The 23972-nt window shown below is 48.9% G+C and overlaps 1 protein-coding gene across 2 annotated transcripts in view; it reads right to left on the reverse strand.

Annotated features, from left to right (window-relative positions):
- Positions 1-23972, reverse strand: part of Sorl1 (sortilin related receptor 1) — a 162746-nt gene that overhangs the window by 127301 nt on the left and 11473 nt on the right. For both annotated transcript variants that reach the window (NM_053519.1, XM_039081046.2), the window contains 4 exon segments: positions 345-412; positions 2998-3159; positions 9799-9924; positions 18075-18191. In NM_053519.1, the coding sequence (NP_445971.1) occupies positions 345-412; positions 2998-3159; positions 9799-9924; positions 18075-18191 (473 nt within the window).

Genomic DNA, 23972 nt, shown 5'->3' on the forward strand with positions numbered 1-23972 from the left:
ACCTATAGGAGGGAGGGCCCGGCTGGCAGAAGAAGGTGGCTAGGATCAGGACGTTGAAGGTCATATCCTGTCCCTAGTTCCTTCCTCCCCTGTCTCCTGGTCTACTTGGATGTGAACAGCCTCATGCAGCCTCTCCTGCAGCCATAAGCTGACCCACCATCCTCCCCCAGCATCACAAACCAACAGCCTCTGACACCAGGAGCTAAACAACCCTCCTGTTCCCATCAGATATTTTGGTCCCAGTCATGTCAAATGAACTAATCCAAGCTGAAGGAGCTAAGAGACAGGAGGCTTTCTTTGTTTTATTTTTCCTTTTTGTTTTTTGCTACGTGGCAAAAACTTACCAAGAAAAGGACTTCACATGTTCCTGAATCATGATCCAGGTCTGGCCAAAATCATCCGACTTCCATAGCTGCAGAGACCAAAATGACAAGAAGCGGTCACCACATGGGAAAAGATGCGTGTCCCGCCGTATGATATCAACCCCTGGCACCAACTGAACCCCAGCCCTCCACGGGGCACCGTGAGGACCAGCACTCAGGCACAGCACAATAAACAGGAGCAGAAGGAAGGACAGACGGATCTGTTTTCTAGAGCAGCTGTGGGAAAACTGAGGACAACTTGCCTGCCACTTGTGGGTTGTCTCACTGCTTAAGTGAGGAGGTGTCTGAACAGGGGACTTGCCTAGCGTGTGCAAGGCCCAGGGTTCCTTCCCTAGCGCTTCAAAAAAAATTGGGGAAACAAGGCAAGTATCCACTGAGGGACAGATGGAGTGATTTGCAGGACGTCCACTCAACAACGCATGGTCCTCCTTGCAAAAGGAAGGCAGTCCTGACACACACTGGAGTCCAGGACATTGAAAACACTGTGCTAAGGGAAGTCATCCAGACACAAAAAGACAAACCGTGTGGCTTCTCTTCTATGAGGGATGCAGGGGGGCCAAGATCAGAGACTGAAAACACAATGGCGGTCAGCAGGGGCTGGGGGAGGGAGATGCAGGGAGTATGGATTTAACACAGACAGTGTTTCGGTTCTACAAGACAGCAGTCTGGAGCTGGGCAGTGGTGATATTGTACCACGTAAATGTAACCCATATCCATCAAGGAAGCACACAAAAAGGTTAAATTAAGGTGGTAAGATGCTCTAAAAAAGAAACATAGACTAAAAAAAAAAAGAATCAAAATACAATCTGTAGACTTCGGGAATGGCCTGATGGCAGGATACTTGTGTGCCCTGTAAGAAGCCCTGGGTCTGATACCTAGCATTACATAATATGCCTTGGTCACTTCAGTTGACTGCAGAGGGCACTGGCTGAGCCCCGTGCACCAGGATCAACCGAACGTATGAACTTGGCCAGTGAGTAAGTAACCGGCTCATCTTTATCAAATCCCCACAACCTGTAGACACCAGAGGCTTCCATGGTCCCTGGCAGAAAAGATTAAGCCCGAGACCAAACCTAACAAGTCCACCTCTGCTGGTAAACTGACCCTGCCCCTAAGCTTAAGTTACTCCCTGAGGCTTCCAATGGTAAACAGATCTGTGTTTTGGCTAAACAACCACAGAGCAAAAGAACAGTTTCAAGGCTCTTTTGAGCAAAAGCATTCAAGCCTCCCCAGCCAGAACTTATACAGGACCTGCAGAGCTCACAGGTTTATGCCCTACCAGAACTCGCACCACGACACATTTGAGCCTTGAGACAGGAATCCTCTACAGGCTCTCCCTCCCCTGATAGCTTCCTTCAAACTTGATTCAAAATGGGAAATACACAGCATTCACTTTAGAGCTCATGGGCACTCTCAAACACAAAGGGAAGGCTATTAGCGTTTAATACACGATTAATGTTTATAACCAGTTCAAATGCAAGTGCAGTGTGCTTAAGGTGGGGCAGAGACGAAGATGAGTGAGAGGCCTGAGGGTTCAATCAAAGCAGCACAGAACAGAGAAGTCAAACAGGAATATGCCCAGAAGCCACAGAAGAGCCCAGGCCTCAGACTTCTCATGTGACTCTCTCTAATCAAATTTCAGGGCCTCGACTTACCCCACACACTTGCAAAGATGCATATACACCAGGGAAGGCCTGCCTGGTGTTGCAGTCACAGGACCTGCCAAGTGTTGGGCCCTGGGTGCTGGCAGGGACATGGAGAGAGAGTGCCAAGTGGAGTATACTTTTCCTTAGCTGTGGCAAGTGAAATAGTAGCTACCAAGGCTAAGCCCAAGCGAAGAGGTGGGAGGAGGTGAGGTCATGAAAAGGACACGTAATCCACCCAAGCAGAACAGGGGATTTCAAAAGAAACACACACACACACACACACACACACACACACACACACACGTACACACGAGTGCACACACACATGCGAGTGCACAAGCATGCACATGCACACACACAACACACATACATGCACACACACACTTATATACATGCACACACACACAACACACATACATGCACACACACACTTACATACTCGCACATGCACACACACAACACACATACATGCACACACACACTTACATACTCGCACATGCACACACACAACACATACATGCACACACACACTTACATACTCGCACGCGCACACACACACACACATACACACACACGTACACACGAGTGCACACACACATGCGAGTGCACAAGCACGCACATACACACACACAACACACATACATGCACACACACACACTTACATACTCGCACATGCACACACACACACTTATATACATGCACATGCACACACACACAACACACATACATGCACACACACACTTATATACATGCACACACACACAACACACATACATGCACACACACACTTACATACTCGCACATGCACACACACACAACACACATACATGCACACACACTTACATACTCACACATGCACACACACAACACATACATGCACACACACTTACATACTCACCCATGCACACACACACACTTATATACATGCACATGCACACACTTCCATCTGTGCTCCAGAAGGTTCTTACCTGCTTGTTGGGGTGAGAGCTGTCAAAGCCCAAGAGGAGGTTGGAGGCCTTGCTATGAAGGAGGAGATCAGCCGCCCGGAATGGGATGGAGAAGCCATGGATCGTGCTGCCGAAGTCAAACGTGATCCAGAGGTATCGGGCATAAGCATCCACAAAGATGTACTGTAAGACAGAACAGGCAATCTCAGGGCAGTGTCTGGCCAGAGCCACCTGACAGGTCCCCAAACCACGTGCGAGTTCCCCTGTATCAGGGGACGTGGCACTAACAGGGTTTCATCTTCTTCCTCTACATCTCATGAGGACTAGAAGACGCTGGATGCAAGCAAACCGGCCCGGTTAGGATGGGGGCAGGGCAGGGAGAGCGCAGCTGGAAGGCCCCTGCCTTCCACACATTAGGACATATCTTTAAGTGAAAAAAATGTGGGCCGTGCCTGCGGACCAATACCAGAGGTTGTCCCCTGTCCCTCTTGTCCACATAGAAAGGACTGCAGAGACAGGCCAGGCAAGACCACAAAGGAAGCTTGTTAAACCAGGTCATGAGGCTGGCAAACTTTTCTGGTGTTTGTTTTTTTTTTTTTTAATTCCTTCCCATTGACTTGGCCAACTTGGCCACTCCTGCTCACTGGCCGGCCACTCGGTCACAGTCAGAAGGTGACTACTGGCGGCCAGGACACAGATATCCTGCCTGTCAGATTAGCTGAACTCAGATGGGACTGCCATTATTCCATGCATCCTCTGAGCAGCCATAGGTCACACCTTTCCAGGAAAACCATTAAAATCTCTATATCTAAGATAAGCTCCTCCCTCTCCCCTCCCCCTCTCCCCTCCCCCCTTCCCTCCCCCTCCTCCTCCTCTTTCCCTTCCTCCCCCTCACTATTATGACAGATGACTGCATGACCCCCAGGAACCAATTGTGCTGCTTAAAGCAGGTATGGGAAGCAGGGACCATGCCTTATTTTACTTCTTCATAGGACAGCGACTTGAAACAAGATGGCGGCAGCTGCCACCTCAAGACTTGGTGAGGACCAGAGTAAGGTGGTGCAAGCCAGCGCGTGAATACTGCAGACGCTGTCAGCCATATGCTAGGTGTGCTGCAGTCAGGGTCCAGGATCCTTTCCTGGGTGGCAGAGTCTATGTGAGAGGTGGCCACTCCCACAGCTAGTCCCAGGTGGAGGGTGAGTGAGCGGTGACACCGATAGGCCACTGTGAGAACCTGTCCAGTCCCAGGTGTCAGAGGTTACAACATAGAAGAGGTGGGGTCACTGAAGAGTGGTTGGGTGTATCCGAGTGCTCTCTGTTGCCATGGTAAAAATTATTTGGCTTACACTTCCCAACCGTAGCTCATCACTGAGGAGAGTCAAGGGTAGAAACTCAAGCAGGCGCAGAGGCAGGAACCCTGGAAAGAAGCTGCTATCTGGCTTGCTCCCCATGGCTTGTTCAGTTTGCTTTCTTATACAACCCAGGACCCCCTGCCTAGGAGTAGCACCAGTACCTCTCACAGTCAGCTGGGCCCTTCCGTATCAACTTATTCATCAAGAAAATGCCCCCCCCACGAGACTTGACCATAGGCCAGTCTAATGGAAACAAATTCTCAGTGGAGGTCCCCTCTCTCCAAACAACTCTTCTTTGTGTCAAGTTAACCAAAACTCATCAGCATAGAAGGTATAACTTCTAAGAGGAAAGAACCTTGCAGGTCTGGGGGAATGTGACTTTGCGCACAAAGTAGGGTTTGATGACAGCTCAGAGGCCTAAGATTGGGAAACAAGCCTAGGAAGCTGAGAGGAGACAGGAGCGGGGGGGGGGGGGGGGGAGACACAGCCATGCTCCCAGAAGAACAACAGTGGCCCCAAGGACCAGACAATGAAACAGAACTGGAGCAGAAGGGACCCAGCACCACCCACGACCAACTCTTCACATTCTACAAGGCAGCCAGTGCAAGTCAGTCCAAGGACATTTCCCTACATAACAGCTTCAAACCCCCCTCATCAGCCCTCACTCAAGAAGCTGACCTATACCAGGCCCCTCCTTCCTCCTCCTTTGCATATCCTTCCTGCATTCTCTCTCCTCTACTTCCTCCCCAGCATCTAATGTAAATCTCACACTCTGCAGAAGCCTCATTAAATCTGAGAAAAAGGTAGTAAATGTTTTGAAAGCAAGAACTACTCTAAGCAAACTCAATGCAATAAAAACAATTACGATCCTAGCAAGAGCATCATAATTTGGCCATGGATGTCTTCCCTAAAAATAGCCTGCCTCCCTGCTCCCGAACCATCCCGGCTCCTTGGGAAGGTGGTGCTTTCAATCAGGAAGGATTGCTCCAGAAATCTGTGTCATGCCTTTCCTACAATATCCCATTCGTGAATATAAAGTGTCATACTGATTATGACAAGCTACATTTTTTGTTTGTTTGTTTGTTGGGTGGGTTTGATTTGGTCGTTTTCTGAAGAACACTCGCTCCACGACAGGCAGGAAGCGAGAAGTTTCCCAGGCTGCGTCTTGTTTAGACTGTTCCTCATTCACAGTGACTCAGTGTTTTGGGTCATCCCGTCACGCCTCCCCCTTTTAATAACGAGGACGCTGAAGCTCATGGCAGCTAAATGCCCGAGATGACTCAGGAGCAAAGTCATATCTAGCTGGTGCAGAGCCCAGAATTTAACAGTCCATCAATCCTTAGTGTTCTCCGAACCAGACGCAGCATTTCCTGATCTCAAAGCATTTCACTGTGGGACTTAACTCACTTGTGTGCCTATTCCCCTCAAATGCCCCTCGGTTTCCCCCAGAAAGCTCACCTTCTGCAACCCCCCGCCCCAAGCCCCCATGCTCCTCCCATGACAACCCTGGGCTTCTTCTACTCTTTGCAGATTCCTCATCTCCATCTCCCTGCCTGGATGCTTAGAGTCTTATGTCCTTTGCCAACTCAGTAATTCTTCCACACGGCCTCAAACCCTGCCTTTAACAATAGATGCCGGATGGTTTGCTTCAGTTCAGATGTGGTTGGCCCTATACAGGTTTACAGATTAGAAGCTTCACCCTTAGTGAGGCAATGTTAACCGATGACACCGTTAAGAGGCAGCTTCTCGGAACTGGGACGATGACTCGGTCAACAAAGTACTTGTTGGGCAAGCATGGGGAACTGAGTCCGGATCCTCAGTACCCGCAAAAAGCCAGGTGTCATGGTTCCTCCTTCCGATCCCATCATAAGGGACTAAAGATGTTTCATTTTCCAGATTCTTCTCTGTTCTTTCTGCTCTAATTCATCACACATATTAGAAGGGGCCACACTTCCCAAAAGGTTCCTGCCCACCACTCCCAGACTCAAAGATTCTCTCAGTGTTCTTTGCAGTCCTCAAGGTGAAACTCAATCCCTTCTACTTCCAAACAGCAGACAGAGTGGCAATGCAGAATACTCTGCACAGATGCCATAAGCCAGGCTCTCTGGAGTCTCTTCACCCGTATATACCTTCCACCTAACAACTCTGCTCCCACTACTGACACCAAATGTCTACCCTAAGCCCCATTCCTAATCCAGAGCACACCGGTGGGCCTTATCGCCTCAAGTAATCCCCCTGTTCCCCTTAGAAACAAGTTGCACTCACCACCCACAGCATCTTGTACACCTTGATGCTAGGGCACATGGTAGGAAAGAACAGAATGTCCTACCTAAGTCTTATGAGGACTTAAGAGTCTTAAGTCTCTAAACCCTTGGCTGGTAGAGTCCCTGGTGAACAACCGCACAGATTGGTTGAGAGACCTGACCTACCAGTTGCTTCCTAAATTGAGATCTCAGAAGCATGTCTGCCTACCCTAGCTTCAGCAGCCTGTTTGTAATCTCTTCGCTTCCCAGAGGTACTCCTGCGAAGACAAAGTAAGTGTACAAGGCAGTTTCTGTGTCAACTTGTCACAAGCTAGAGTCATCGGAGAGGAGGGAGTCTCGATTGAAAAACGGCCTCCATGAGAATGGGATATAGGCAAGCCTGTAGGACATTTTCTTAATTGGTGATTGATAGAGGAGGGACCAGCCCGTTGTGAGTGGTTCCATCTCTGGTCTGGTGCTCCTGGGCTCTATAAGAAAGCAGGCAGGCTGAGGAAGCCATGTGACCAAGCCAGTAAGCAACACTCTCCATGGCCTCTGCATCAGCTCCTCCCTTCAGGTTTCTGGCCCACTTGAGTCCTTGAGTTCCTGCCCTTACTGTTTTTGATTATTTGGAACGGTGACTAAGATAAATCCTTTCTTCCCCAAGTTGCTTTGGTCATGGTGTTTCATTGCAGCCATAGAAACCCTAACTGAAGATAGTAAGTTACAGGATTTATCTACGCAGTGGGCTTTCTCCAGCTTTGATGCAGAAACCTAGTCACGAGGATGAGTTTGAAGCACAGAGAAGGCACAGAAGCAGGGAAAAGAGGAGAAACAAACTGTTTACTATTTCCCTGCATCCATTCTCAGCCTGGAGAGGGACCAGATTCATCTGCACTCCTGCTAAGGTTAGACTGTTAAAGCCAACCATGTCTCCATGACCCTTGTCAAAGAACCGAGACACAGAAAGCAACTGCCCGCATGACTGTGATGACTGTGGGTGCCTCCAAGGCCGGGAGAGCTTCCAGACGGCCAGACCTGCGTATCACATCAGGGAGCAGCACGCAGGACCAAGAAGCCAGCAACAGAATACATGCCTGTGTCTCCATCACAAGGCAAAGAAAGGCACAGACTATCCTCTTCCCCAACCCACAGGCCATCCACGTTGTCCCTTCTGGCTGTCCAGACCTTCCATAGCTGCTGCTGGTAGCCACCTGAGACACTGACAGCCTCACCGGGCATCTTTACATAGGTGATGAGCCTGGGCCCAGCACTGGACACCAAGGCGTCCGGCCCTGTGTGGCTTTTCTCAGGAAGTGCTGAGGGTCTAGTGGGGCAATGTCTGCCTTCCAGGGGACAAAGGTCAAAGGAGCTCCACCAGTACAGCAAATGTCATCACTTCCTTCCAGAAGTATCTGGGGAGTGGGGAAGTAGACACCCTAAGAAAAGAAGTCTCCTTCCTCCCCTCCCTCCCTCCATCCTCAGTGATAGGCCTCACCTCCAACTGTCATTTTGTCCCCCAAAAAGGCAGTTGCTTTTTTTCTGCGTCCACATCCCTACCAGCTCCAGAGCATGCATGGCCAGTTTGCCATGAGAACCCTACCATGTACCGTGCACCCTGAGCTGTACACCGCCCCCACGTCTCCACGCGATGCCGAGGCCTCTTTATTGTGACCGTTCAGATATCCCTGCCTCCCTCTTTGCCCAACATGTCAGGTGCTCTACCCTCTCTGCGGTTCAAACCCCCACCAAAGCTCAGGCCCTCTCTCCGCTCTGAACTCGTTCACAGGAACTCAGAGCATCCTTCCTGTCTTCAGCTTTGTGGCCTGCCAGCTGTGCTCTAACCAGAAACGAGAAGGAAGATCACTTTACCTACACTTGGACGCTAAGTTGGAGGGGGTGCTATAAATGGGGAGAGTCTAGGGTGGGGAAGAGGGCTTCCAGGCCAGGACTTCAGCCAAAGCTGTGAGGTGGGGTGGAGATCTAGCGGCGACAATCATCAGGGAAGCACACCCTGGTGACACAGACAATCAGAGAACTATCTAGAAGAAGCAGCCAGCCCCTTAGCATCCTGGATACAACATCTCGCCTCTTTCGATCCCATAATAAGGTGGCCACTCCTCACCTCTAGGACCCTCAAGCCCAGCCTGACTCATCATAAGGTAGGGGCAGGCGCGGCAATGCAGACCAGAGCCAGTTCCTCCAATTTCTCCTTGCTTTCCCCATGGTAAGTGTACAGCTCACTGTCCATTACTCTGAGGTCACCAGGCAGGACTGTTTATCCAGCAACAACCATGCTGGTAAAGAGCCACCACCTAGAAACATTGCAAGCACTTCCTCCTAAATCATGGGTGGCCAGGCCCCCATGAAGGAGGGAAGGGGAATTGGCGGGGAGGAGGACTGGGACTGTGGATAATGCCAGGACACCTTCTCCACAAATCCAGTCATTGAAATGACCCTCCCAGACCTAACTCCCTCTATTCTGATTGGTCAGGGCAACCATATGACTTGTTAAATCTTTTTAATGCAGTCTCTGCTAAGAGACCCAAGGCAACCTAAGAAACCAACATCACGGCCTTGGAAACATTCTGTGGCCTTGGCCAGTGGGTCCTTCCTGGACAGGCAGAACCCAGCAGCTCCTTTCACCTCAGGAAGCTTTTACTGTGGAGGCTGTTTTCTACCTTGGGGCATTTCCTAGAAGCCATGAAATCTCCACCTCTAGAAACATGGGGTCTAATATAACTCCCAGAGCAAAGAGATACCAAGTGGCAGGAAAGCCTAGTAGGCTGTTGGGTTCCTTTCATGCTCTGCCTGTGACTACTGATCAAAGAAACAAGGCAACTGGGACTCTAAATGGGGAAGGTATGAGGTACGGGCAACAGCTATAACCTGCTTCTTAGAATTTCTTTTCTTTCTCCATATAAAGTTCCAATGAAGGCACACATGCATGCATGTGTACAGAGAGAGAGAGAGAGAGAGAGAGAGAGAGAGAGAGAGAGAGAGGCAGACACGTGTCGATAATGCCAACAAAAGCAATAGTTCAGCATCCACTCTTGGAAGCCCAGGATCAGCACCGTGTACCTAGGAAATGCTCCAGCTGCCAGTAAAGTTGGGTGATTTACTGGTTGGCATATTTACTGTGGTTGAATCTGCCCTTGTTTGTCCATTTCCCCTCCAGGGCAGCCATCTTCCCAGAATGCAGTGCGCCAAAGCCAGAGGCTCCTTACCCTCTTGTTGTCGGCAGGGCTGTGGTAGAATTGGGAGATCACGGCTTCACTGCTGTTTCCCACACCAAAGTTCAGCTTCTCTGAAATCTTATTGAATGATTTTCCATAGTCATAAGACACATATACCTGGAACACACAGAAAAGGGGAAAGAACAGGAGTCAGTGAAGTGCTGAACAGAACAGCCTCTAGCTGCACCTCCACATGCGAGCATCTGACCCCTGACCCTAAAAGAGCATTGGTCCCCTGGGGCGACCAATCACGAACTTCTGATGAGCATCACATGGCCCACGAAGGAGAAGCAGGTGACTTCTGTGACTGTCCTCAAAGTCAGGGCGGGCCAGAGCAATAGGAAGCATGAGAACTCTACGGGCACCCCTGGACCACACAGTCCTCTCACTTCTGAGGGCCCAGGATCAGTTGGCAAACACTGTCAATAGGACGCCTCCTCCTGCTGGGTGAAGTGTTCCAGTCTCGATGCAGAAAAAATGAGTTCTGGGAGGAAAAGAACTGGAAATTTTTTTGCATCTTATTGAAATATCCCCAGGAGGTAATCAGGACAATTGAATTCTTCATCCTTTAGCCAGGAAATCGGCGTTCCATACCTGAAGAGAAAAACAACCCATCTAAGGCCTCCAGTGAGTGCAAATGGAGAAGGTGCTGAGGGATAAAACACGCACAGAGGTTCAAATGCCCGCAGGCTGGAGGGGGAGGCACAGCGTTTGTGTAGAATATACGACCCCTGGCACACCCGTATACACAGAGGTGCCATCAGTAACAGAACCCACCAGTGCTTTACGACTCTACAGCATGGGAGACCACAGCAGCAGCAGCGAGATCCTGGACCCTGCCAACAACTTGCTTTTCCGCTGCCTCCTGGCTTCTAATAATACAGTAACCACAGAGACGCATCGGAACGATGCCGTCTGTGCAAAGCCATGGCACAGAGAAGACCATGGGGCTTGTGAGATCGGGGACTTGCCTAGGTAACAGCAGAGGACGTCCACAGGACAGGGGGCCAAAGAGATGGTGCAGTGGCTAAAGCTAAGCACTGGCTGCTCTTCCAAAAAGAACGGCACTCAGCACTCAGTTCAGAGAGCTCACAACCAGCCGCTTGGATCCAGCTCCAGGGATCCTACGCCCTCTTCTGACCTCCGCAAGTACCTGCATGCACAGGCATACGCATAAATAAACAATAAAATAAATCTAAAAGAAAAAGAGGGGGATCCTGACCAAGGCTGTCTGTCTTCGAGCTAGTGATCTCAAAACCACTATTATCTCGGGCCACAAGGAGTAAAGTGGAAGCTGTGGGGGTATTTGTGACCTAGACTTTACTGTCTGTGAGATATGAAATATTAATATAATCAAGGGATGAAACACAAACCTGACAGATGAAGATCACAGTGTTGTTGTTGTTGTTTTGCTTGTTTGTTTGTTTGTTTGTTTCAGTTACTTATGGGAAAGGTAATTGTAAGAGGCATGAAAGGAAAAAGAGCAGGCAATTTCTAAGGAGAGACTGGCTGGACTCAAGCCAGAAACTGTAGTTGTCATCCCCACCCATTTGATTGAACTACAAATAAGCCTTGAGGGTTTAACAGGAGCCAAGTCCAGTACTGGGCGCCAGACACACATAGACCCAGAAGACACGGTCATCAGACGCGGATGGGTCTGAAAACATGCGAATGCTTGCTTGTTAATGAAGCCATGAACGTGTGGTTAAGGACAGGAGGCTGTACACAGGGAACCGAGAACAGCAGGTCATTACCATCTAATACACGTCAAGGTGAAAGGAGGCGGGGTGTCTCTGCCTCTAACCGGGTGTTCACGGGACAGTGCTGGCACAGGGCCAGCTAGCAGGTAGATTATCCACAGATAACCTGAGTTATCAGCAAAAGACCAGGCGCTTGCCAAGAATGGACATGGGCTTCCCAGAAAGGTTGAGAAGCTGAATGTCGCAAACTAACGGCTTCTTAAACAGAAAACTAAGCCAGGACCCTTCCAACTCCAAGACCCTGTGAGGTAAAAAACACACTGTGAAGGGGAACATGGGGTCCTGTGTTTACACCGAGGCAGGATTTTTCAGTGTGTAATCTTCCCTCCTACACATCTGGCCTCTGTCTCCGTGTAGCTTCGGGGTAGCAGTGTACATACACAGCTTAGTCAACGAAGACTTATGTAATGAACAAATGTGATTATAACCAAAGAATGAGTAAATGAACATGCAGAGTCAATGAACAGAAAGAGTGAAGCGAATTAATTGGTGAGTCACGGAGAAGATGGTGCTCAGTGTCTGCAGTGGATTGGTTCCAGAGTCCCCATGGATACTGAAATCCGGTGGGTGACACACGAGTCTCTGAGATAAAATAGCAAGAAACCTACACAGAGTCTCCCACATACTTGAAACGATCTCTAAACAGCCTACCATAACTCAGATAATATGCATCTTATAATGTGTGAATGGACACTTGCTTGTGCTGCGTTATTTTAACAATGACAAGGGAGGGGAGGGAGTCTGTGCTCAGAGTGGACACCACCTTCTGCCCTCACGTTTTCAGCTCACAATTGGCAGACTCATGGACACGGCTCACAGACACAGCCGAGGTACTGTTACTTCTTCCTTTTGAGACAATAAAATCTAAGCTTCGGCTGCAAAGGACTGGCCCAGGGTCACACTGGTCGTCACTGGTAAGGCTTTGCCAGTCTCTCGAGAGTCAGAGCCTGCTTGTCTTTTCTCTCTGCAAGTTACCCTCGTGGGGACGGCCCCCTTCTCCACACTAATGTCAGGAAGTCTAGCTAGAAGGGAGAAGAGACCTAGGCAGACAGAATACATAAACCTCCTGAGATTCTCAACAACAGGGCTGCCACAGGGCAAGTGGCGGTAAAATGTCTACCTCATGGCACCTACAAACAAGCCAGGCTGCCTCCTGAGTCTTACATTTAATAGAGGTTAAGAGGAAGTTGACAAGAACTCACCCTACCCCTGAAGCCTATCTCAGGCTGCTCATCAACCTGCCTTGCCTCGTCCTGGTTGAACAATTCAAACAAGCTATTTTTATCCTGTCCCTGTAACTTCTTACCTTCTCTTACGCAGACACGGAGCATTCTCAGGGCTGGGTACCCCCCACACGCTGACAGCACACAAAAGGCCTCTGGGAGTTGGAGTAGTGCTAAGTAAGACGGTGGCTTTCCAGTTTCTGTACTGCACCCCCCCAGTACAAATTCCATCTAGGACTGTCTTCCACTCAGGGCAGCAGGATGCTGCTTTCTCACTGCCCGAGGCCGTCACCAGTTAAACCTGAGCTCGCTGTCTGCAGCCTATACAGCTTGCTTTCTCTCAGACGCAGGGTTCTCCACTGATTAGTCCCTCTCTGACCTCAATATGACACTGTTCCTTAAAGAAAAAAAGAACTAACATCGGTGGGTTACTAAGGTCCCTTGGCCCCAAGGTCCCAAGTAGATCATTTCTTTACCCATAAAGATGATCCTTTGAAGTGAATGATGTTCCACATAGTTCAAAATTATGTAATGATAATGGAGGGGAGGAGGAGAGACTGAAATGTCAGAGGCATCCCCTCCTGGCACTATCCCGAGCCTTTTATAGCACTGATACCGTCTTCAGGGGCGTGACAAACGCTCAGGCAAGACGCTGGCCGGGACCGTTCTGAGTGACGTCTAGGCCTGGCATGGCAGCTCCCACCTATAATCCCAGAATGAGAGAGGGGAAGGTAAGAAGAAAAGAGGAGTTCCAGGCTAACCTGGGCTACACAGTAAGACCCAGGCTAGCCTGGACTACAATGTGAGAGCAAGTCTCCAAGGGGGAGAAAAAGCGAAAGAAAAGAAAAACAAATGGCCACAAATTTTAAAAATTATAAAAGGAATCTGGGTGGTGCCTGACACTCTGCATTTCTGAGCCGCATTATATGATGACCTAAAGACCGTATTTGATTACCATTCTGGTTTGCTTCCTGTTGCTGTGATAAAAAAAAAAAAAAAAACAAAACATTGGCCAAGAGCAACCCATTAGGGAAGAATGGGTCTGTTTGGCCTACAGGTTACAGCTCACCATCCAGACAAGCCAAAGTCGGTATTCAAAGCAGGAACCTGAGGCAGGAGCTGATGCAGAGGCCATGGAGGGATGCTGCTCACTGGCTTACTCCCCTGGCTCCCTCAGCATGCCTTTCCTACAAGCCAGGACCCCTAGCCTAGGGTGGCTCCGCCCACAGTGTTCTGGGCTCTCCCACATCAATTGATAGTCAAGAAAACGCCCCCACAAAGTGGCCTACAGGCCAGTCTGATGGTGATTTGTTTTCTCAGTTGAGGTTCCCTCTTGTCAAACGACTCTAGCTTGTGTCAAGTTGAGAAAAACACTAACCAGCAAAGGCACCAGTGCTTGGGAACTAGAGGAGCTGTTTGCTTTTGCAGTACAGAGAATCAAACCCAGAACCATGTACGCCCAAGCAGTTGTTTCTGCAACCACTGCGCTGTAGCCCTAGGCTGTCCACACAGCTTTCCAACCAGAGAACTGAACACCATGGGATGAACTTTTCTCTTCATAAGCTCATTGCCTCAAGTATCTTGTTATAGTAACAACAACAACAATGACAAAAAAAAAGACAAGGATAATGTAATGACTCCAAGTCAAATTATAAATGGCAGAGCCAGGACTCCAGCCCGGGCATTCTGATTTCAGAGGCTCTCTGTTGTTCCATTAGCAAGGGTGGGAGTTCTGCCACCTAATTGGTTCAGGAGGGAACCAGTCATAATATCACACTGGTCCACAGACAAGGAGAACGAGTCTTATTATTCACAGCATCTCGGCTGATTCTGACCCTCTGGTGAATACGGTCCCTAGGTAGCATTTATGATCAATGACATTGTCCCTGAGTACTCCCTCATGCCTGCTGGTAGTTGGTGGATTGTTATTGGGGATGGGAAGTACTGTATTTGTTATTTTTTAGATAGGAACTCACTCTGTAGCCCAGGTTAGGCTTGACCTCACAATCCCCCTGCCTCAGGCCCTTGAGTGCTGGAATGATCGCCTTGGCCCATGAGTACTTTCTGGAACGTATCATCAGAAAGCAAAGATAAAGAACTGGGGACAGTCGGGGTGAGGCACATCCTATGCTGCGGCTGGCTCTTCAGCTCGCTGCAGGAACAGGTCACCTTGGCAGGAGACCGTCCTCAGCTAATGATCACTGACGACAGGTGGTTTAGTTTGGCTTTGCTCAAGAGCAAGCCATCTGGGGTCCCAGTATCCAGGCCCAGCCTTGTTTACATACACAACACTCCTGACCTCAGCCATTCTCTGCCCTGCACGCTAGCTCTGTCCCTTCAGGTGGGGCCTTTCTGACCCATGCTTCCAGAACTCTTTAAGGAACATTTGGATGCTCCCTTGCCAGCGCCACTGACTCTGGCCTCTGAGTCACGGTTTATTTTTGCACTAACTCTGCACATCCAAACATCTCGGTTTCGGTTTCGGCAGCCAATTCTTTAATGCCGTTCGTACGCGGACAGAGGAACATTCTGCCATCTCTGTTTATTAGCTCTGGACATTAAGTTTCCTTTCCATTTAATCTTCTCTCATATTGTCATTGTAGAATAATGGCTCCAATAAACTCTTCAAAACACATAAACATTTCCACAGAGTGAGAGTTGAGCTGAGCAGGCTAATAATACTTGGGTGGTCACCACTCTTGGTTCACTCAAGACTGAGAGGGTCTGAGACGTGACCTTTCAACGCTTGGCACAGAAAAAAAAAAGCAAACAAACAAACAAAAAACAAAAAACAAAAACGGGTCTTTCTGGTGATTCTAAGTCAGATCCATGATAGGACCTCCATTTTCATGATGGTCTTCCTCACTCCCCCACTGACGTGTTGAATCACCTGTTGTGAATTCACTTGTGCCCTAAGCCCCTTTGCGTGTCCAACCCAAAATATTTTTAAAAACGCTAAAATATGTTTACTTACTTCGCAAGACAAATATTTTGTGGAAAAGGGATTATTTTTCATGCATAAAATACCCTGAAGTTTCCTCAGCATAGAATAGCATAGGGCTGGCTTTGGTGCCTAAAAGAGACTCCTATTAAGAGGTACTAGACTAAACATGTACACGGGCAACTACAGCGCATCCACGGCCGACAGGCATTCCTGCATGGCCACCTGTGTGTGACGACAGCTACCGCTTGCAAACCTTGAACATATTTATTTATAAATTGGTCTAAGTCATTGCCCCAAACAAGTCCAGCCTTGCTCAAAAGCAAAACACCCAGACTAGCCGTTGTCTGCATTACCCCACGCTCAGTGTCTCAGAAAGCTCCCTACACAGCCTGCAGCTGAGGGGCCAGCCCTTCTTCAAGCCTCCCTGACTGTGGCCACCCTAATCAACTTCTCTAGAGAACATCCTGAGACTCCCTCTGAACACACCCAACCCAGGCAGCAGACACACAGACAGGGAGCTCTCAGACAGCTCGGCGAATCCCAAGAGCACCTTAAACCAAGAGTATAGGGAACCTCTGGCCAGAATACTGTGTAATGGAAGGCCTACGGCATGTTCTAAGCACAGGGTCGTCCTTGTGAAGATGGTAGACACCCTCCCCAAGGCAGAGACCTTTGCTTTGCACACAAGGAGAAGCCTGGACTATATGTAGACTTGGGAACCAAAGACCAGCTCTGACCCTAAATTTTCACTTGGTCTAAGTGGTACCTGTAAGATCTATACTTCAACTACCAACTGGTAAGACATGGACGTTTTACACACACACACACACACACACACACACACACACACACACACACACACAAAAACTTCTGGGCTGGGGGCGAAAGCTCTGTGGTAGAGAGGTTCCTAACATGTGCAAGGCCTTGGGTTCCATCCCCAATACTGCAGAGTAAAACCAGTGACCTATATGACCGTGTGCTCAGGAGATCTGGCTATTCTGGACCAGTAACCTGCATGGCCTCCAGGTCCTAGGGCCTGTCTCAGCACGGCCCTGAGAAGTATTTCTGCTGCTTCCGAATGCCTCTCTACCACTCACCAAGTACCAGACACCACACTGCAGTGAAGAGACAGACAGTGTTTCTCAAGCCTGTGTCTCTTTTAAAGGTGCAGAAATGACCTACCATCCAAGGCCATCCTGGTCTGCATAGAAAGCTCCAGACTAACCAGGGCTACACAGTGAGACCCTGTCTCAGGGAAAAAAACAAAAACAAAAACAAAAACAAAACAAGTAAACCTTGGAGGTGCCTTCCCTCCCATCCTGGATCTGGGGGTCTTGCACAGGCTTCTCAGTTTGTAAACATTGTTTTCATGTCTTCAAATCATTCAACCAAAACAACAATCATCAACAGAAAGTGTGGAAATTAGGAATTAAGAGAATTCGTGTCAGGCAGGCATGGTGACTCCTGCTTATAATCCCAGCACTGGAGAGGCTGAGGCTGCAGGACTGCTGTAAGTTCAAGGCCAACCAAGAGACAGTTATGGAAACTATAGAGTATGCTAGAGAGTGAGATCCTGTAACAAAACAAACAAAAAACAATATAGATCAATGATAGAAAGAAAGAAGGAAAAAGAAAGAAAGAAAGAAAGAAAGAAAGAAAGAAAGAAGGAAAGAAAGAAAGACAGATAATAGAACAGACAGATAGATGATAGATATTGATAGAGATGTTGTTAGATATATGGACAGATGAAGATTGATATAGATTAGATATAGATATAGGTAAGTAGATGATAGATGGATGGATATGATAGATAAACAGAAGATGGAGAGATAGATGATACAAGATAGATGATTGACAGACATACATAGGAGATGTATAGAGAGAGCTTGGATATACATGCAGATAAAGGGGTGGTATATGATAAGTAAAGAAGAAAGAGACCGAGTCTGTCAACAGCTCATCAACCTTGTCAGCATATGGAAAAAAAAATAAAACAGTTGGACTCGATCTGGACCAGCTCCAAGCCGCTCAGCCCTGGAGTGCTCTTTGGCCCTTTGTGGAGCTATCAGTGCAGGCCACCTGTGAGATTTGCAGCCACCAAGGCAGACTACCTATGACTTCACAAAAGCCACCCTACACTGCACACATCTCCTTGGACGCCTCCACCCTGCGTTCAGCACACGAGGGATGCACTCATTACTTTCCGTATCTCTTCACTGTCATATAGTTCATTCCATCCATCCCCTGAGTCCCCACGATTTTTTCTGACATGGCAACCTAGAAGATCAGAGGGGACATGTCAATAGTAGCAGGAAGGCCCAGGGTTACACAGGTACTTACATCACTGCTCTTGGGCCTTGTCAATGCCAGGCTGTCTCGGGCTAATGCCACGATCACGTTGCTTTTCTCTCCAGCCCAGTGCACCACCATCTGATTGTGGGAGTCATTCAGGCTGACCTGAAAGAGACCAAAAGGAAATCAAGACCCGTGGTGAGTGACAGGCACACACATTCCAAATCGAGGCTCTTGGTGCTCCTCTGTCACTCAGACTCTGAGATGTGAGGTGTGGGGTCAGGGCAGACTCTTCTTACTGCCCTGCAAAATCTACCGTTTGCACCTTCCCCAGGAAGAAACACCAACCCCTTCTGCAATCAGTGACCCTGTGGATTTAGTCAGACTACAGAGAACCTTCCTGGGATAGCACTGCCCAAGGGACTCCTTTGCTTTGCTTCATCTTTGTTGACGTCAATCCCCAGCTACACTGATCTTTACTCTGCATGTGTGATGTGTACCTGTAAAACTGTAAACACTATTTATTCAAAAAAAATTCTCTATAGGCTGTAAATAGTGGGATGGGGAAGGGGCCAGCTAATTGAGGATGGGCATTGGATGGAAGGAATAACTGTTTTTTTTTAACTTATATTTGAGCACGCACACACACATACATGCAAACACACACACACACATGCACACACATGCACACAAACACATGCATACACATATATATGCACACACATACACATACACACATACATGCACACACACATGCACACAAACACACACACATGCACACATACACACACATGCACACAAACACACACATACACACACAAACACACACACATACACACACATGTACACACACACACACACACACACACACGCACACACACGCTCATGAGTGCAGTATGTGTGGAGGTCAGAGAACGGGACAACTTCCTTGGAGTCAGACCTCTCCCTTCAACCATGTAGGTTCCAGGAACTCAATTTAGGTTATCTGTCTTGGCCACAAACATCTTCACCCACTGAGCCATCTCACCCATCAGAAGAAATACCAGAAGTTCTGTATTACAGTAGGATGACTATCACTGACAGCAACGGTTAATTGTACTCAAAATGGAGATGATGTTAAATACTCTCGATGCAAAGAAATGACTGACTCTGACTGGGATGCCTCTCAGTTCCCTGCTGTACCGAGGATGTACCAAGTATCTGACCATTGCACACACACTGAAACAGCTCCACACTGAACCTCAGGAACACAGACCAGTGTGTGCCAGTTAAAAATAAGCACACAGCCCTGTTGTCCTTCCCCATCCACAGGTGGCAACTCCAGATCCTAATGGCCCAGATGCGAGCAGAGAAAGAGCCTGAGTTCCTGACCAATAGACAGGCCTGCCAATCAATGATCAGGAACACTCCCTTGGAACTGATCAGATTTGAGGGATATATTTATTGACGATAGAAAGCTTTCAAGATTTGTCTGTTAAAACTGAGGAAGGGAACAAAAGGGAACAAAGAACTTGCTTTCACCTCACTCTTACCACATGGAAAATTAGCAGTGTGGCCTTTTCTCCTTTCCCTGTTGTGCCTGTGGCTGTACCGCTCTGAAACCATGTGTTCTCGCCTTAGTTCACCAATGCAAGGACATACATGAGCTCCAAGACTTGCTTTTCAGAACACTTGAGCTCTACATGTCACCCAACCGGTGGGGAAACCGACAAGCGGACAAGCTCCGGGTGCATCACTGAGAAACAGGAGAAGGCCTCCCCAAACCTTCAGAGTACTCTGAAACAAGCCTAGTCTCTGCCAGCCTCCGGAGTCATCTCAGACCCACAGGCAAGGAGGTGGAGCCTAAGGGACCCGGCGGGCGCCTGGAGAGCTCATCTGCCCAGCACCAACACTAGCTCTAGGACTAAGGAGTTCACATTGAGTGAGCCCACACTTCCGACTGCAGAGCTCTAGCAGAAAACCTGCCTCTCTCACAGCTCCACCCTCTTCCTTTCCTTTCCTTACCTCCTCCACCCACTCCGTGGGGGTGCTTTCAGATGTCACAAGGGAGAAGAAAAACACCTGGGCCACAAACTTGGCAGCCAGCTCCACCAAGGAGCTAACTAATCTGTAACAGCCCGGCTTTGGCTTTTAAGCACCTGCATCTAATTTGATCCAAGAACCAAACGTTTAAAAGTACCTGAAGAGAGACCGCTTCAAATAAAAAGACACTTGAGATACGTATATATTTTTGAGAAATAGATATATTTCCCTCCGAACTGCACTTCTCATTCCCAGTAGATATGTCCAGGCAAGCATCAACAGAAATGTGCAAATCAAAAACAAGAAATAAATTATTTAAATCAAAAAAAAAAAAAAAGCTAAGAGACTCTCCCATGCCCCCTCCCACCCCTGCAACTCAAACTTTCTTGTAACTTTCTCTTCCCTCCCCCTCCCTTCCAACCTAGGCTTCCAGGAAGAAACTGGAAATACTCATGGCTCAGAAGCCCACCAGCACAGACACCTCAGATACTCAGGCCAAAACCCTCTTGCCTACAAAGCCATCTGCACCCCAGGAACCAGAGAAGATCAAACAAGACACCTATGTAAATGGCACTCAGAAAAGGGGGTTAGGAACCTAGGAGAATCGCCTGAAGTTCCCATGAGATCTAAGATGAAAAGGTGACCCATCCGTATGCAACCTGGCCATCCTCAAAGACAGGGCGAAGCCCTCCCTCTGGCGGGTTAACAATCGGAGGACACTTTGAACAGGCTACAAAGTGTTACAGGATCAGAGTCGGGAAGAGGTCTGACAGCACTTGCTGGGGCCTTTGTAGCAGAGGACATAGGTTTTGTTATCTGATCCTAAGGGATGAGGGATGAAATGGGCACAAAAAGAGGCATCCAAATATTCCAAGGGGGGGTTCTTATAAAGAGGGCCTCTGAGGGGTGAGCTTGGTGGAGCGCTTTTTTCTAAGCCCTTTCTATCTGATGTCCCCTTTATTCCCAAGAGCAGACTGGAAAAGGGCAGCCCAGCGAAGGGAAAGAGAAGGCTCCCTGGCAAGCAAAGGCGTGTCCAAGGGTCACCAGGCACTCGCACAAACGGTTCAGTTCCTTGCCTTGGCAAAGATGTCAAGCACATCCAGTCATGAGAATAACTCCCTGGTGAGTCACCACTAATCTTCAAGGCAGCCCAGGTGCCCATCCCCCCTCCTCCAAAGCACAGGACCCAAATCAGTAGCAGGAATCGATGCACCCCAAGGACAGGCAAGGGAGCCAGGAGAGGGAAGTAGGCAAGCCATAAATTTTATTAAGGTCACAACATGCAGTCTATTTTCCTCCCGTCCACGGCTGGACTACAGGAAAAGGCAGGATGCAGTGCCCAGAGGACTGTGGCCAAGAAACCAACAGCCCCCCAGGGCAGCCCACACCATTGAGAACCCACAGATTCCTGTGGCTGGATCCCCTTGGTGATTTCTAGTGTGTTTGCCCGCGCTGCGGCCAGCTCTCCCTGTCACCTGCCCTCTACAGCAGCTGCAGGCTTGCAGACTGGTTCCACCAGCCTCTCCCACTTAGTTCCACAGGCTGATCTAGGAGACACTGGCCTGCCAGTGGGTGGGAGAAGGTGGGAGTGTGACTTTTCCAGGAACATAACCTTGATGTGTAGTCAGTCATAACCATAACCCCGGGGTGTGAACAACCTTCCTTCTCTTGTCTCTGGCTTGCAGGGCATAGCTGGAGCCTGATAAATGAGACACAATTAATTGGGGCCGGAAAGGCAACAGAGAGGGGCCGAGTGCCTCTGCTGGTGGGGGTGGGGAGGAAGGGAAGGTAAGACTGCACGCTACAAGGGTCTCCGAGAAAAACTCCGTCTTTGATGACAAACTAAATCTGTAGGCTTGTCGGACCTCTGCTAGGCTCGCAGGCAAGGGTTTAAGGGAACCCCAAGAGGCCCTGGTCTAGGATGAACGCCCTGGAGGTTCAGCCCTCCAGAGGCTACTCTAATATCAAACCCAGAGGTCCCCGAGTCCATAATCAAAACCCTAGAAGCCATGTGGCCCAGGATCGGTATCCCAGAATTCACCTGGTTAGAAACTAGAGACCTAGAGAGCCACGGCCCGAGATCAAAAGCCCTGTCCGTCCCATCCAGAGTTACTTATTCAGAAGCCCCTGAAGGTAGCCCATGAATGAGCCTTTGGAAAACACATAAAAAGCCTGAGGCTCGTTTGGAAGATGATGCATCTGCCCTAGTCTCCCGCTTCCAGGTATCGAGAAGCGAAGGCAGCACTGTGTTTGTTGATGGGTTGAAGAGGAGTCAGCACGGCCTTTGGTGGGGAGCTGGGGAGAAAGCTTGACTTCTGAAATTTGGCGTGGTTGTTAATGACGACTCTATGCGACGCTAATTCCTTGCTTTAATACAACATACCAGGCACAAAGGGTCACACACTGCATGACTCAGTCTCTATAAAATATCCTGGGCAGGGAAACCCATGAGGAGAGAGAGAAGTGAGCGGCCGCCAGGAGGCTGAGGAAGAGGAGAGGAGGGAATATCTAATTTTCTTTGGGACGCCGAGAACGTCACAGACACGGACAGAGATAATAGACACACAAGGCACGGGTGTACCGAATGCCACTGGATTTTCAATGGCCGTAATGTAAATTCCACCTCATTTTAAAAACGTTTTTTATGACCCATGTAGAACACTACACTCCTCAAGTGCAGATCCAATACCTAGGAGCTCCTCCTACTTGTAGGAAATACGTATTTCCTTTCAGCTCACAGTGAGCCCTGATGCTACCAAAAATACGCAGATTAGATGAGTCATAATGGAAGCCGGCTGGGGACAGGGTCTCTGGCCAAAGCGATACTTCAGAGCGCTGTAAACGGCATCTGCAGAGTCACCGCATCCACATCAACCTTGCTGTCCCCAGCTGGAGTGACCGTCACAGGCTCAGCTCCAGACCATTAGCGATTGCAGGCTCTCAGCCATCACGCATTCCTTGGCATAGCTCAAAGTCTTTACCAAACATCGCCACGCCCTCTGGCCATCTCTCAGTCCCCCAGCACACCCTAGGGATCCAAGGGATACGAAGGGGTATCCTAGGCTACGAAGATTTGATTCTTATTATTCAGATGTGGGGGAGGGGTGCGGCAGATTCTCTTCTGCTGTCCATTCCTTGGGCTCTGAGTTGTTATAAATAGAAGGGGAGAAATAAATGGCTAGGTGTACAAGGAAGTGCTGTACACCCCCATGAAGTGTGCACTGAGGTCTGCTAGACGCCAGGCACCCCGTAGGCTCTTTAATCGTGTCTTACCTCTGAGAGCATACCAAGGACTTCTGGGAGAAATTAGTGTTGCAGGGCTGAAGACAGGATGAGGGGTTGTCAAGAAACCTGTCTGGTCTTGGATGCTTACTCGGGAAGATGGAGCCCCACCTCTCTCCATTCTGCCATGACCTCCTTCACATTGGCTGACCATGTCCTAGACACCCCACCCCCAGTTCGACATCATCATGCCTCCTACATGCTTCTTCCTAGAACACATCTCGAGGTGTTACAAACAAGGCAGCCTCCCTGGCCATGACACACAAAGAACTGGTTGTCCTTCTTGTTGTTGTTGTTGTTGTTGTTGTTTTAATTGAACAGTGATATAAAACAAACACCCTTACATCCTTCAACTCTGAGGACTGAGTCAGCATCTCCGGAGTCCTCGCACCCCACAACCGACCAAAGTACCTGACACCATGGTGGGGTCCATCGGAAACCAACGATGGACTGCCCATGTCCAACAACAAGGTTTTTCTCCAACCGGGCGACCTAAATGTGAGGTATGCAAATTGGCTTCCAGTGTCCCCTTTCCAGACCAAGTCTCCACTATATTTAGAAAGCTCATTACACTCCCTGGACTTCCTACCTCAGGAGAACTGAAATCCAGCATCCGAGAGCTCCCTGAAGACAACCCTGTCT

This window comes from Rattus norvegicus, chromosome 8 (genome assembly GCF_036323735.1).
Source record: "Rattus norvegicus strain BN/NHsdMcwi chromosome 8, GRCr8, whole genome shotgun sequence".
NCBI lineage: Eukaryota > Metazoa > Chordata > Mammalia > Rodentia > Muridae > Rattus > Rattus norvegicus.